General features: G+C 39.3%; 1 protein-coding gene across 1 annotated transcript in view; it reads left to right on the forward strand.

The window, feature by feature from the left end:
* MYLK4 (myosin light chain kinase family member 4) overlaps positions 1-16,808 on the forward strand; it is an 81,406-nt gene that overhangs the window by 48,708 nt on the left and 15,890 nt on the right. The window contains exons 2-5 of the mRNA XM_008054210.2: positions 8,406-8,484; positions 12,272-12,377; positions 14,919-15,012; positions 15,088-15,197. Coding sequence (XP_008052401.1) covers positions 8,406-8,484; positions 12,272-12,377; positions 14,919-15,012; positions 15,088-15,197 — 389 coding nt within the window. The remainder of the gene's footprint in view (positions 1-8,405; positions 8,485-12,271; positions 12,378-14,918; positions 15,013-15,087; positions 15,198-16,808) is intronic.

Consider the following 16,808-nt stretch of genomic DNA (forward strand, 5'->3'; position numbering starts at 1 on the left):
TTAGCCGGGCATGGTAGCGCGCGCCTTCAATTCCGGCTACTCGGAAGGCGGAGGCGGAAGGATCGCCGGAGCCCAGCAGGTCGAGGCTGCGGCGACAGAGTGAGACTCCAACTCAAAAAAATAAAAAAATTTTAAAAAGCCACTCTGCTTTGCAGTGTGTGTGTGAGTGTGTGTGCAGCATTTCCTATACAGGGGAAGATGCAGAAAGGTAAAACATTAAGAGGTTAAATATTTTGCTCAGTGAGTCTAAGCTCAGATCTCTGCACATCTCCACAACCCACGAGGCCATATCTCACCACACCTTAAACACACAGCCCCTCTCCAGCCTCTGACAGCACATACCACTGCCAAGAGCCAGTCTACTGGGGGAGACTGAACTGAACTTATGGTCCGAGCAGGAGACAGAAGATGGAGTGATACAAAATGAACCTAAAATAAAAATTAAAATGCATACCTAGAACACTATGTAAAATGAATGCTCTTAAAACTGTCTGCAGCAAAAAGAAATCAAAGAATTTTATTGGGTGATGAAAAAACACTGTAAACTTCATGTGAAAACATTCCAAAGTTTGGACTTGTGTGGTATAAAAGAGGAATTTTACCAAGTAAGACTCATTTTAATCAAATGAACAGAAGGAGCTATAATTCCATTTGAATCTGTTTAACACACACACTCATGCACTCATGCTCACGATTTCTTAGTAACTTCACTGAACAGTTTTTGAAGAACTTCAGGTGCTATTCTGGTGATGGACTGCCAAGAAAGCAAAAGCGTGCTATGATTTATGGTTTTCAGATACACTTTTGTGCAAAGTGCTATAAATAATTCTACACTCTATAAGACAGTGTTTCTTCACCTCAACTTGAGTCCTCCTTTTTTTTTGCTCGCCTCCATTTTAGTGGAGGAATTAAATCACTTTCAATTATTAAATTTTGACCAAGAAGTTAGGCAGAAGGATTTCAGGCAGAGGACCAGAGGCATGGTTGGGAACATTGGCTTTTTAATTTTCTGCTCTCCCTGGATTCCCCATAGATCATTTTTGGAAGGAGGTGATACGGTTTCCAGGGCTGTCTACCTTGGCCTCATTTCCATGCACTTATCCCTGGGTGGGGGGAGAGTGATAAGGAAGGGGCGGTGGTTTACTGGCTAATCCATCCCGGATAGGATCAAAGACACTTACTTGGGAGTAACAGGGATTCCAGTGTTATTACCATCATCCCAAACCATGGCCAGAGGGAGCCTGACTGGCAAGAAGGACACAGGGAAAAAACCAGAGTGACTGGAACTGACAGAGGTTGTGGCTCCCAACTCTTGCAGTGCAATCACTGGGGTGTGGGTGGGGTTGAAAACCACCAGTGTCCTGGCCCCACTCAGACCCATTTAATCTGAATCTCAAGTGGAGGGACTCAGGCATCAGTCGTTTCAAATGCCCCCAGGTGGTTGAGAATCTCATGTTAGAGCCAGGGAGAGCTAAGAAAAGACAGGTAAGGGTGCTGAGGACTGCTGGTAGGGTGAGGTGAGGCAGCAGACTGAGCAAGGTCACATCAGTTTGGGAAGAAAGAACGGCTGCAAGTCAGAGGGTTCCACATTTTCTGTGTGGGGAGGACAGGGAAGGAGACTAGAAAGGATAAAAAGAAATATGACTCAGCTATGATTATCATAGGAGTCAGTCAATGTCTTAGTTTGTCTGTTCTTTGAAGGTTAAATCCATGACTCAGTTATGATTGTCTTAGGTCATCTCATCCATCAGGTATCAGATAGAAGAAATAAAATTCGTGTTATTAGATAGAAGAAATAAAATTCATGTTATCGATGTACCCAATGTGACTATATATTTGGATGAAAATTATTGGTTTATTCATTTTAACTGGTTCTAATGTTGACAGAGACAGACTGGATAGAAGGATGGAGGAGAGCAAATATTTGCAATAATTTGTAGCTGTGACCCATAGCCTGGACCCTGATGGGGACAGGGCAGATATTAGGGGTCAGCCACCCTATCCTACAGCTCTGTCCTCTACTGCCAATCTCAAGCATTGGTCTTTTTATTTTTATTTTATTTTATTTTTTTTGAGTTGAAGTCTCACTCTGTTGCCCAGACTGGAGTGCAGTGGCCACTCCCGGCCACCACAGTCTCGACCTGCTGAGCTCCGGCGATCCTTCCACCTCAGCCTTCCGAGTAGCCGGAATTACAGGTGTGCGCTACCACGCCTAGCTGATTTTTTGATTTTTATTGTAGAGATGTGGTCTCACCAAGTTGCCCAGGCGGGTCTCGAACCCTTGGGCTCAGGCAATCCACTCACCTCAGCCTCCCATGGCACGGAATTACAGGCTGAGCCACCGAGCCCAGCTAGCATTGGTCTTTTTAAATCTCCTCAGTTCTGAACCTATCACCCACATGGTTTTTGCTATATAACAAGGAGGTTATCAGCATAAGAAAACTTTAAAGTGTATTTAAACTTTAAAAAGTCTGTTGTCAATAAGGTAAAACCTAATAGAGTAAACTTGACCAGTACTGAGCTCCACTCAGTCTTTTCTTGCTGAAGGATGCTTGGAGCATCCTTTTCTTACACACACAATAAAAATAAAAGTAAAATTATCCGTATATTTTCTTTTTTTTTTTTTTTTTTGAGTTGGAGTCTCACTCTGTTGCCCAGACTGGAGTGCAGTGGCCGCTCCCGGCCACCGCAGCCTCGACCTGCTGGGCTCTGGCGATCCTTCCGCCTCAGCCTTCCGAGTAGCCGGAATTACAGGCATGCGCTACCACGCCTGGCTGATTTTTTGATTTATTGTAGAGATGAGGTCTCGCCAAGTTGCCCAGGCGTGTCTCGAACCCGCGGGCTCAGGCAATCCACTCACCTCAGCCTCCCAAAGGTGTGGGATTACAGGCTGAGCCACCGAGCCCGGCTATCCATGTATTTTCACTTGACAGACGGTCCAAATAAACTTTCTTGAATCAGCATCTTTAATTTCGGCTCTTTCTTGATCTATATCCTTGAAGAGTCCCATTTACTTGGTTTCTGAATGAAGCACTGTTCACATAATTGTGGATGCGTCAAAAGACTTTAATTTTCCTGGCAGGGTAATTTGTTCAGGTGACTTTGATTCTACTTGATGTCATCAGCAGCCGAGGGACGATCTACTTCCTGAATTCTGAGGTCTAGGCGAACACTCTCCCTTTCTGGATTTGGTCAGTCAGATCTTGTCCCGCCTTATACCACGCCAGTCCCCACAGACCATGGAATAGGCTGTGCTTTGTAAGAATTCCTTTTATTACTTAGGACTTCAGAGTTTTCTCACTTAATGCAGAGAGAATTTGAGTGTGTGCTGAAGATGAAGAGAAATAGATTTATTTTACAAATGATCTCTAAAATTATGTTCTATGCTCAGGCAAGAAAATGTAGTTTTTATATTTTCTCTGAAAATTTCTTTGTATTCTTTTAGGATTTATTTATTTTTCTCTCCCCCATCAGGAGTCTAATAAAAGTTTAACAAAATTATTATAAATTGTTATAATTTTGTTTTGATATTTCTAAGTCTTAGGATAAAAGGACCAACAAGTATTTGTTTGGGCATCTCCATAGCATTAATTACATGAAAAGCTGTTACTCAGGTACACAATCTTGTCATGTCCTGGATATGACATTATGAACACAATTTTGTGTAGCAACGGCAATCCCAAAATGCAGGGCTGTGAATACCACTTAACACCAGCTATATAAATGCAGGGTTGTGGTTCTGGTCCTCTGTGGTAGGGATGCATCTGAGATTGTCCCCAGGACAGCCTGGCTTTTCAATGATGCAACTTGACGGCCAGGTGTTCTCGCAATGAGTGCGCCATTCCTGGGAGCACGTCTTCTTTTCTTCATCACACATTACTTCACCAAGCACTGATTGAACAATAACCCATGTTTGGTGCTGGGGAAGCAATGGAGAAGAAAAGGGTCCATATTCCAGTGGGTGGGTAGATACGCTGACCAACAGTAAGTTAACACAGAAAATGATTGTAGTATTGTTAACATCCATAGGAGTTGGCCACTGTCTTAGGTTGTCTGTTCTTTTAAGGTTAAATCCATTTTAGGATTTTTTTTAAAGGTTGTTTTTTATTGAATGTGAATGGAAGGAACTAGGCAACGTTATCCAACTGAGTTAATTTTTGTTTCCGATTATCCCACTCTCAGGAGAAGTAGGGTTTTAATGCAGTATTGGGGACAGGTTTGTAGAGTAGGGCAAGGGTGAGGTCATGCCCAGGTATTAGGGTGCATACCTGTGGGCTCATGCTGCCTTCCTCTTCATATCTGGATTTTATGGCAATCAATGTAACTACTAACACTAAGAGAAGAGTGTAGAGTGCTTACTTGCAGTTGGTTACATAGTCAACATTGGCATTTGAGCAATGAATATTGACCTCTTAAAAAGCAGTACTTTGCAGAAGGATAAAAGAGTTTGCAAGAATTGAGCTGATAGTTTAATTATGTACTTGCCCTAGAACCTGCAAGTTAGAATGGCTTTTCTCTAAAACACATATTTCACAAAATCAGAACGTAAGGTATAGTGTTATCTAAAAGAATGGTCTCCTATTTTGATTTTGCACCGCTATCAATAAAATATTTTTAAGCATGTCACAATATATTTATTTACTTATAAATTATATATATTGATAACTAGCACATGTATATTTTTGGAAATAATGTTTAGTATATTATATAGATACTTATACATTATATGTGTCCAATTTTATTAAAATGTATCTCAAAACATATGTAAAATATAAATTTTAAGAGACTGGTGTTTTAGTTCAGGCTGCCATAGCAAATTATTCTAGACAGGATTACTTAAACAACAAACATTTATTTCTCACAGCTCTGGAGACTGAGAAGTCCCAGATCAGGATGCTGACAGATGTAGCGTCTAGTGAGGGTCCACTTCCTAGTTTGCAATGCCCTTCTCATTGTGAAGAGAAAGCACTCATGTCTGTTCTTAAACAGGTACTAATCCATTCATGAGATCCCCCACCCTCATGACCCAATCACCTCCCAAAGGCACCACCTCCTAAGACCATCACCTTGGGGTTAGAATTTCAACATATGAGTTTGGGAGGGACATAAACATTTAGTCCATGAAAAATGGAATCAATAGAAATGAGTTCTAACATTTCTTTCACAGTTCCATAAGGACTACCATGGCCATTCCCTGGGTATATGCACCCCACTGAGGAGACCAGTGTAAGAAACCAGACAGAGTGGAGAGCGCTGAACTGTATTTTTGATACTTAGGCATTTGGGCCACGTTGCCTTTCTGTCCTGTGTCATTCTGAATCCACTGATAAATTATAAAGGAATTGGTAAATAGTTGTAAAGGAATCTATATGCAAATATAGAACTGTTTCTTAAGTGAATGAATAAATGAGTAAATGTGAGTGAAACTAGGTCCTTAGGTTCATCTCAGCCATCAGTGTGAATTCAGCAGAGGAACACAATCTCTGGTGTGATTTTATTCCATTAATTGGAGATGATCAGAATTATGTCAGGAACTTTATACTTAACAGCATTTGTCCTGTCTTCTTTAATCAGTAGAAAACCTGTTTCATTTTGGGACAACAAGCAAGATGTATCTACAGACTTGTGCTTCCTATTCTAGAAACTTCTACACATAACTTAGAAATACTAAGCAAAAACACTTCATATTGAGGTTCATGAGGATGCTGTTGGGGGAGAAAAAGAGAAATACAACTTTTATTTATTGGAAACTCTCCAGTTCAAAGTTCCTCTAGATGTCAGTATTACATAGGAAAATAAAGATATAATAGCCTTTGGCAATGAATAAGGACATTCTTACATTGTTTAAATGGTAAAACATATGTAACTTATAATTACCAAAGAAAAAAACAGCCCCATTTGGAAGCTGGTTTCTTGTATTCCTCAGGACCAACAGCTTCTCCTGTCGGTCCAGGTCAGACCCTGTACTCAAAGAATATTGACCCAGCATATGGACATTTGCCACCAGGCTTTCAGATGACCTCACAAGCAGATGTCAGTTGTTCATCCAGGTTCTCAATATTGTATATATTTTTATTATCTGAAATAGACTGATATCTACCAGTTTTCATTACTAAGCCCACATTTGCTTTTCCCATTTTGTTCATACCTCACAGAATAAATCTAGAAGAACAATGCCTATGGATGCACCAGGAGTTTTCATTTCAAAGGAGGAGAATTGAAAAGTATATCCTAAACACAATTTGTTAAACTGTCTTATTTGGATACATGCTTTCTTTCTTTCTTTTTTTCGGGGGGAGGTCTCACTCTATCGCCCAGGCTGGAGTGCAGTAGCATGCTCATGGCCACTGTAGCGTCAACCTGCTGGGTTCAGGCGATCCTTCCACCTCAGCCTTCCAAGTAGTTGAAAATACAGGCAGGCACCACCATGCCCAGCTAATTTTTTTTTTTTTTTAATTATAGAGATGAGGTCTTGCCACGTTGCCCAGGATGGTCTCAAATCTGTGGGCTCAGGCAATCCTCTCACCTCAGGCTCCCAAAATGCTGGGATTATAGGCATGAACCACCATGCCCAACTGGATATATGCTTTCAAAACTGAACTTAAATTCTCTCTCTCTCTCTTTTTCCTCTCTTCCATGTTAATTCTAATTTTTTTGTCAATAAATATGTTTCTCTTCACTTTGCTAATTTGTTTTAGCTTTATGCCCTTCTCTCTTAATCTTCTTTCTTATCTCTTGTGCCAACTATGTATTAGAGCTCAACAAATATTAATAATAAAACTTGACTATAATCCTTTTTTTCTGTCAGAGAGACAGAACAATGTAGTATTAAGTGCACAGACTGAGACAAACAGTTGAGTTAGAATCCTGGCTCTACTATTTCCAAACTTAATAACCTTGAGAAATTACCAAACTTCATTTATAAAATAGGGCAAATAGTATCTATCTTAAAGGGTTGTTATGAGGAGCAAGTGAGTTAATAGCATACAGTGCTTAGAATAGTGTCTGGTATGTAGTCCGTACTCAGTACATGCTAGCCATCACCACCACTACCACCACCACCATCATCATCTCCACCACCACCATCATCATCTCCACCACCACCATCACCACCACCACCATCACTATCTGCAGATCTCTGGGATAAGCACCGGGAGTAAAAGATGAATCAATCTTTTTGCCCATTAGAAGACCACAATTGAATGGGAACTTGACAAGAAGAAAAGTTTGATTAGGTGTTGCAAGGAATGCCAGGGTGGAGGTATGTGCTGAGTTCTGTGCAGGCACAGAAAAGGGAGGATCTAGCTTTGCCTGAGTAAGCTGAAGGCCATTTTCCCTGCAGAGGAAAGGATATGCAAATATCAATTCTTCACTTTAACTTACAAGAGAAACTTTGAGAATCTAACATCCAACCTTGGTTTTACTAAACATGCCTCTATGTTATAAGTTCCCCATTTAAAAAATGGAAGTACTCTGAACCCATGGAGCTACACTATGAATTGTTTAAAAGTACATCTGCAATTTGTCTTGATATTTGTGTTCTGCACTTATATTGTTTCGTGTTTGCAGATTTCCCTAAGGCAAATTGTATTCTGTTTCAAAGGAAAAAGGAAAGGACTGATTCTTTTGACATCTACATAATTTCATTAATTTGTGCTGCATAACTTTAGAATTTGTGATAATTTGGGTGGATTGGGCTAATGTTTACCTTTTATATGATATACATTAGCAAGGGGTTTTGCTAAACTAATTCAGAGAATCCAGGATTATGAGAAGAATGTTTATCTACTTAGGAAAAGGGCCAACTGTTCTAAGCAATGTAAAAACTTCATTTATACAGCTTACTTTCATCTCTTCTTTCTGGTTTACAGAGCCCAATCACATATATCCTCTCGTTTTTATTTGATTTATATGTGAACTGTATCAAGACAATTTAAACAGAGGTCAGGGGTGACATTCACATTATCAATACCCTTTAATCTATTCATGAAGATGGACTTTCATTTACAAACAATGCCAGAGTTTTACAGAATTTCTTTGAAATTAGTGTGTTCATTTTAGATACTGTATTCTATATGGGGTCATTAATCAGACTCTTCTGCCTTCTACATTACTGTTAATTTTTGTGTTTTTTCTGTTTGAATTTTATAATATAGTTTTGAACCTGGGTGATTTTGTCCCCAGGGGAATTCATCAATCTCTGGAGACATTTTTGTTTGTCACAACTGGAAGGGAGGGCACTACTGGCCTCTTGGTGGATAGAGGCCAGGGATGCTGCTAAACATCCTATAATGCTTATGATATTCCACACAATAAAGAATTATCCAGCCTCAAGTGTCAGTAGTACTGAGGTTGAAAACCCAGAGGTAATATGTAATCTCAGTTACTTAATTGTATATCCACAGGCTAAAGAGAAGATGTGGTCAGATTCTGGCCTGATGGAAAGGACATCTGTCAAAGGCAGAAGGACATCAGCCCTCATAGGTAACATATTTCGGAGACTAATTAACTATGGATTAAGAGAGTCTTGTTGTAAAAGTCCTGTTCTTGCTATTCTTATTCCGGGGAAGATACATGTTCATAAAGACCTGTGCTGGGAGAAGGGAGAAGTGTTGTTTTTTTAATACCTTTGTTTGATGGACTTTGGGTCTTACCAGTTACAAACAAGAAAATCTTTCAGAACCCTTGTCAGTCATATTTTCTTATACTTTGCTTTTAAAACTTATATCTGCGGATAAAAAGAAACCTGAATAGAGATGCCATTATATGAAGCCAAAATTATACTTCTTACATGCACTCTCCATTAAAATATTTTGTGTCCTGTGGTGGCTTCTAGAGAGATCTACCCAGAAGAACCAACTCTTCTCTGAGAAAGAAAATGTTAATAAACTCAACAAGAAAAATACCGAGAAGACCAATGCTTCCCTAGTTCAGAGAAGTTTTGCTGTATTGCATACAGAAAGACAAGATGAGGTGGAAGATTTTGCTCCAAGAAATCCCATAGAGCCAGGAGAGAATATAGATGGAAAAGACATTTCATGCACAGAGGGCTCGAACAGACAAGAAAATGACAGTGTTGAAGATGGTAAACAAGACACTATGGACCAAAATGAATATCTAGTGTTGGAAAAAGAGAAAAATGGGCTTCATTCTAAGGAAGATACTAGAGGAAGAGAAGTCAAGAAAAAAGCAGAATTGGCAACTGCTCATGAGACAGTTCTGGACCAGTGTCCAAATAAAAGGCAATATGTTGATAAAACTATTGGTGACCAATTCCATGAAAGGTAGGGTTACAGCATTGCACATCCACAATTGACGCTTTTGTATGCCATTACAATTTAAGACCAAGGATTAATGAAGATAATTTTTTTTTTTAAAGTTGGAGTCTCACTCTGTCACCCAGACTGGAGTGCAGTGGCCGCTCCCGGCCACCGCAGCCTCGACCTGCTGGGCTCCGGTGATCCTTCCGCCTCAGCCTTCCAAGTAGCCGGAATTACAGGCATGCACTACCACGCCCGGCTGATTTTTTTATTTATTGTAGAGATGAGGTCTCGCTGCCCAGGCGGGTCTCGAACCCGCGGGCTCAGGCAATTCACTCACCTCAGCCTCCCAAAGGTGCGGGATTACAGGCTGAGCCACCGAGCCCAGCTTGAAGATAATTTTTAAAGCAATAATTTAAAACCCAGTTTCCCAGTTGATGTGGATTTTTCATGGTCACATTTTCTTGCCATTATTTTTTCTTCTTGTTTGTGATATTTTCAGGCATTTTATTGTTTTCTAAGTTTTCTACCAACTGGTAGGCAAAGATGATGATTAATAGTGCTCATGGGAACCAATATTTTTAAAAGATTAAGTAAAAAACTTTTATTTTTTTAGCAATTTAGAACACATCCTTCCTAAGGTCAAGAATTAAATAATGATTAGATTTATCTTTAAGTTAAAAACCTAAATCTGAAAAAGCCTACCTACTCCATTATACATCATAAATTGGCTATTTTTTCCCCAAATATTATGGGCATTGCATAAGATGTAGATTATTGAATTACTTTCTTCCTTAACTGCAAAGTTTCACATATAAATTCAGGTATTTTTGTAGCCAATTAAAATTAATTACTCTAAATTATGCTGAACCACAGTATCTATTTGGAACAAAAACTATCAAAACACTTGTGTGGTCTGTTTCTGGGATTTAAGACATAATTCTTATTTAATTTTTTGATAATATATTTGAAACACAATCTTGGAGAAATTTAATTTTCCAAGAATTAAACATAAACATAAATGATTACTCAAAAACTCCATCACTGCAAAGATGTTCTTAGTAAGGCTGAGAGCTGCTGAGAAACGGAAATTAGGTAGAATTTTCCTCCTATAAAGGTTTATTCTCACTGCTGTTATTATTCAGAGAGATTGTTGCTTCTTTTATCATGCTGTAATTTAGTAATTTCTCTCTTCTCTAAGGAAAGGAAGTTTAAAAAAAAATGAAGATCAAATTAGGCATTCATAGAATGATTGCTTTTATAAAGGGTCAGTGAAATAACTTGGGATCACAATGAGGATATTGGGGAGATCCTCTGGGATCCTGATTATCTACATCCACAGATTTGATGGAGGACACATACTGCTCTATTTTGTCCCCAGACACCAAAATGGTCAACTGTATGATGGAACTTGCATCCTTGTCACTGAAATATCATTTTAGAAAGTTTTAGTCTAAGAATTTTGACCATCTGAAAGTTTTCTCCTTGAAACTTTGAGAGCTGCAACTGGATTTTATTTTCCAGGTGTGTCAGTGGTGTAAAGACCATTTCTACACCACGAATCCCAGGAAATTCAGCAGTAGGATCCATTTTCCAGAATGCTGAACAAACAGAGTATACGGGTAGCAGTAAGCGTAGAGTGACAGAGGAGTGCTTCGTCTACGATGTCAACAAAAAGAGCAGAGTAGATGTAGTAGGTACAGGTGAAGGACACGCATGTAAAATGACACAGGTGGCCAAACAAGGCCAGAGTTACTCACAGGGCAAACCCTGGAAGTCTGCTGGGATGAAGACCTCCCAAGAGAAAGATCTCCTGACCCTCTTGGGTAGGAAATGACTTTTGTTTGGCCCATTAAGGCTTTTTAACCTTTTCCAGTAAACTTTTCCTACTAAGGTTCACTTAATCTAACAGCCTGCAGGAGACTTAATGCCATATTGATGCCATTTGTGTGTTTAACTCAATCCCTCTTTTTAAAAAAATCTGAAGCGATGAATGCTACCCCAAGATAATTCTTTCTTGACTTCATTTTTCAGCATGTTTGTGGTGTGAGAGGTGAATGTCCTTATCAGATCAGATTCCCAGAGATTTATAGTATCTAAATTCTAAAAAATATTAATACTTGATAGAGTGCCTGGAACAAGATAAGTGCTCAAGAAATGTGTTAAAAATGTAAATTTTTGAGAGCAAAACTATTTTCTACTCATTTCCTTTTGTATCCACAGTGTATGCATGCAGTAGCTCTTAATAAATGAATTAATGGAGAATGAACAGGTTCATGGCAAGCAAATTTAACATGGAAAAGAAAAAAATACTGAAAGAAATCTTACTGAGTAATCATGGGTGTTAGAACTGATGCTAATGTGGACTAGCGTTTAAATACTTAAGATGGAAGGCAGAAAGTGGGAGAAATTCGATAGCTGTAGAATACACACTTACCTAGTTTTATTGGGTGTTTTATTTCCAGCCAGCCAGGAAAAATTCATCTTTGTGCTTTAAATGTGCCTTAAATAAAGTCTAAAACATTTTGGAAAGTAATATATAATATCAAACATTTCAATGACATGAATAAATGTTTCATTTTTCTTTTTTTCTTCTCTACTTTAATTAAAATAACAGACTATATCAGTGGTAATTTTTTTAAAAAGGATCAAACAATTTCTCATGTTTGAATTAAAATTGTCTCAGACTTGGAAGTATTACCTGTCTGGACTGTATTGGTGTTAGAGATTTTTAACTATTTTGACATTCTTAAAAGTGATCCTGAAGATGGTTTGAACAATTGTTGAGTGGTCCTGACATTCTTTCTCAGAAATGTCAGATATCACCTTTGTGAATCACAGCTCATAATCTCAAGTGAAAATTTATGTGCCTGGATTGTTAGAAATAAAACAGATGGCTCATTGTATTTTATTATTAAATGAGCACATTTTTACTATGAGGCCCAATGCTTGTGGCCATAATGAGGTTGGACTGCTTGATAGATGGCCCTTCTTTTTCTCTCACCCTCTAGATGATATCCCAGCTCCTCCTGCCCCGTTTGACCATCGTATTGTGACAGCCAAACAAGCAGCAGTCAACAGTTTCTATACTGTGAGCAAAACAGAAATTTTAGGAGGGTAAGTAATGCTCAGTTTTAACATTCTTTCAACAAAAAAAAGAGAGCTTTCACAAGGACAGAGCCTGAGGACTTTGCAGATGTTATAAACACACATCTTAAGAGATTTTAACCATTTCTGAAAACGGTCACTGATGCCAGAAAGGTTGATGTGGTGACTAAACTCTGCATTTATTGTCTACTTTATTTCCCATGTTATAATGTCTGAAAATAAGAAAAAACCCCATGTGAGCCACCAGATTGATCAGCTGCCCAAAGCCATGGTGTAGACACAGGGAGACAGGACGTAGAAACTAGTCAATACTGTGTAGTTCTTGTGGGATGTGTTAAATCTTTATATCATTATTGCTGGTTTTCCATTTATATTGTTACTGTATTAATTACTATTCTCCATTTCAACTGGTTACTTTGCTCTTTGAATAATTTATTTGAGGGACATCTAAATGTATACTCTCTCTCTAAAGAAGGAAGATTAAAGTCCATTAAGGACCGTATTCATGCAGAGGATGTTCTTTCCTTTACTTCACTCATAATCCCCCTGTTATCACTGTATAGAAAATGTGCATAGCTACTAAGCACAGGTTTCTACAGTTGGTGTTGTTGCTATTTGTGAAGTCCCTTCTAACTCTTCCCATTCCCTGTTTGTTTGCCCTCAGCCACATGAAACCACCTGAACTTTTTCTTCCCTAGCTGGCTGATCATATCCCATGAAACTGTGGGGATGGGCTGAGGGAGAAATGGGAATTCCACAACATGAACTGATGCCATGGAAGTCTGAGGTATTTGGGTCTTCAGGGACTTCAGTGGCAAGCCAGCAACTATTTCTCTAACAGAGAATTGTTATTTGCAGAACAAACTTTGAAATAATTCCCAGAATTTGTGCTGTTTGTCCAGTCACAGTTTGTCAATGGCTCCTTTAAAGCTTTCTTTTTGTCTTCTTGAGCACCATCAGACCTTCTCGATTGTACTGCCGTCTGAACCAGCTGCTGGTCACCTCTTGTTCCGGGATCCACCCAAAATTGGCAGCCATGATTTGCTCAGCAAATACATTAGATGAGCACAACCAAATGTGTGTTGCTGTCTTCAAATGCAAAGCTGTTTGTCAAATGACTGTATCTCCTTTTTAATGGTAGGAGGTTCAGGATATAGCAACTTATCTTTTACTTTTGGCAGAGATATAGCAACATGCCAAGGATCACTGAATCTCAAAAAACCTGCCCACAGTGGCAAGTCCCTGAATTTTCCTGGGAGTTCATCTTGTGCCCTGTGGACTCTAGGGTATTTATAATACCTGATCACCACGTTCGGTTCACATTAACTTAGCAGTATGATGAGCCCACATGAATCTTGGAGGGTGGCCTTAACATTCAAGGCTCTTGCAGAATAAGTTATGCAAGAGAGCCAGAGAGCTGAGGTAGCCGAGTAGTCAGACATTGATGGTACACCACTGCTGGGCCAGAAGGTTCTAGGGGCCTAACCTAGGGAAACATAGGGAAAAAGCATTTTCTTAATTAATAGCCACATGGGAGGTGTCTGTGTCTATGTTCATGTACTCCAGTAAAGAATACATTTGGAGCAGTTGTTGGAATTGAAGTCACGCCTTGACTATGTTTGTGGTAATCCAATGTCATTCTCCAAGATCTGTCTGCTTCTGCACTGGGTGTGTAGATAAGTTGAATAGAATATGGTAGCCGCCACTGCCCCTACCTCTTCCAGTGTTGCTGTGATCCTCATCTTTGAAATCCTCCAGCCTTGTCATAGGTCTTACTTTAGGTTTGCTATGTTCCTGGAGGGTCTCTCCTTCACTCTCTACTGTGATAACCACCAATGCACAATGTATTCTAGCTGATTTTACTAAATAAGATAGCAAAGTAAACAAACAAATCAAATGGAAAACCTTTCACAAATTTGCATTTCTATATGTGATTACATAGGTAAGAAGCTGTCTTATGCTTATATCCAAGCTAAACTGTCAAAAAAATCTCATAGGAGACTAGGCAGTATGTATTTTTGATACACACACACACACACACACACACACACACACACACACACACACACACACATATGCAATATTTCTGTCATTTATTTATATACAGTTTCCAAAAGTAGTTTCATATACTTGACCATGGGCTGTAATGTGCTTCTGCTAACAAAGCCCATCTGATTATATTCACATGTATTGAGAAATATTCTGTATTATCTATAAAGGTGATTCTCAAATTTTAGGGTGCATATGAATCACTCAGGGAATTTGCTGAAAATGCAAATTCTGGAGTCTTCCCCAGATTCCTGCCTGAGAAGGTCTGGGGTAGAGCCCAGGAAACCTGCATTCTTAGCAACCCCCCATGTGATTCTTTTGCAAGTGACCCACAGACCACACCTTGACAATTGCTGTTCTAGAAGTTTATCAGATACAGTAGATGCACTCACAGGTTTACTCATTCAAACTCAAAAAGAGAAATGCCCAGGGTCACTGTGCACTGTCCACTTGGCAATAGATGACAGGACTTCATGTTGTGCTGCTTCCTCTTTTTGGCAGAGGGCGTTTTGGCCAGGTTCACAAGTGCGAAGAGACAGCCACAGGTCTGAAGCTGGCAGCCAAAATCATTAAGACCAGAGGCACAAAAGATAAGGTACAGGCTGCGGGAGGGGCTCCCTCCCTCCTCCTTCCATCTTTACCACACTAAAGCCCATTTCCCTCTTCACAGGAGGAGGTGAAGAACGAGATCAGCGTCATGAACCAGCTGGACCATGCGAACCTCATCCAGCTCTACGATGCCTTTGAGTCTAAGAATGACATTGTCCTGGTTATGGAATAGTATGTGTCCCCTCCTACCCTCCCCACACACCTCTCCCACAGTATTCATGGCAGCACAACAGCAGCTCTGTCCTGCTGGAGCCGAGGCAGAACCAAGCTCTTACCCCATTGATTCTGATTTATGTGGGCCAGTAGCTGATTAGGTTATCAGACTGACTCTTGTGATATTGCAGTTTTTGTGGTGTTGCCAGTGTCAGAAAGGAAACTACTTGGGATTACATGTATCCACGTGTGATTTTATTGATAGTAGTGGGACAAAGTAGATCTAGCTGTGTATATAAGTTTTACTGTAAAAAATTAAGCTTAAATATTATCCTGGGCCACCTGGAAGAAAGTGGTTTTGGGGCTACATCTCCTGTGCAGTATATTTACTAATAAAAAATTTGTATCAAACTGTTGATGACCAGGGCTAAGAAGCTTCAATTTGCAATCACCTTTATAAAAACTTAATGTCTGGTTAGAAAATAAGTTCAGTGATCCCTTGGTATCCATGGGAGATTGGTTCCAGGAATCCTGTGGAAACCAAAATCCACTGATGCGCAAGTCCCTGATGTAAAATAGCATAGTATTTGCATATGACCTACATGCCTCCTCCTGTATACTATAAATCTTCTCTAGATTACTTATAATATTAATATAATGCAAATGCTATGCAAACAGTCGCTTTTTAAAATTTGTATTTTTTTATTGCTGTATTATTATTTTTTACTGGTTTCTTTTGTTGAATATTTTCAATCCTTGAATAATGGACCCTGTGAACATGGAACCCATGGATATAGAGGGATAACTATAATTCTAACATTGAATCAATGTTGTGATTCATTCATTTTTCATTAATGATGAAAAAGAACAATTATAACAATATACCATTCATTCATTTTTTTTTCCATTTTGGGTTTTGTTTTCCATTGTACAATAAAACATTTTGGATAATAAAGCATAGTGTCCCCCCTTATCCACAGCTTAACTTTTCTTGGACTCAGTTATCAGCAGTCTATATTACATGGATAATTCCAGAAGTAAAAAATGCATAAGTTTTAAATTGTACACTGTTCTGAGTAGTGTGATGAACTCTCACTCTGCATCCCACCTGGGGCGTGACCCATTCCTTTGTGTAGCGTATCCCCCGTGCAGATGCTTTCTGCAGGTTGTTACTCAGTAGCTGACTAGGTTATCAGATCGACTCTTGTGTTATTGCAGTGTTTGTGTTCAAGCAAAACTTATTTTACTTAATATTGGACTACAGTGCAACAGTAGTGATGTCGGCATGTTGTTATAATTGTTCTTTTTTATCATTAATTTTTGGTTAATCTATAAATGAAATTTTATCATAGGTATGTTTATATAGACAAAGACATATTATATATAGGGGTCAATACTACCTGTGGTTTTGATCATCCACAGGGGGTCGTGGAACACATTCCCTGAGGATACAGGGAACTATAGTATCTAGTATCAGCTGCAGAAGCACTTTATCACTGAAATTAGTCTGGGAACTTAAAAGACTGAAACTCAGCCAGGCTCGGTGGCTCAGCCTGTAATCCCGCGCCTTTGGGAGGCTGAGGTGAGTGGATTGCCTGAGCCCACGGGTTCGAGACCCGCCTGGGGAAT

Source organism: Carlito syrichta, unplaced genomic scaffold, assembly GCF_000164805.1.
Source record: "Carlito syrichta isolate Samal-C Ts95f unplaced genomic scaffold, Tarsius_syrichta-2.0.1 Scaffold289250, whole genome shotgun sequence".
Classification (NCBI taxonomy): domain Eukaryota; kingdom Metazoa; phylum Chordata; class Mammalia; order Primates; family Tarsiidae; genus Carlito; species Carlito syrichta.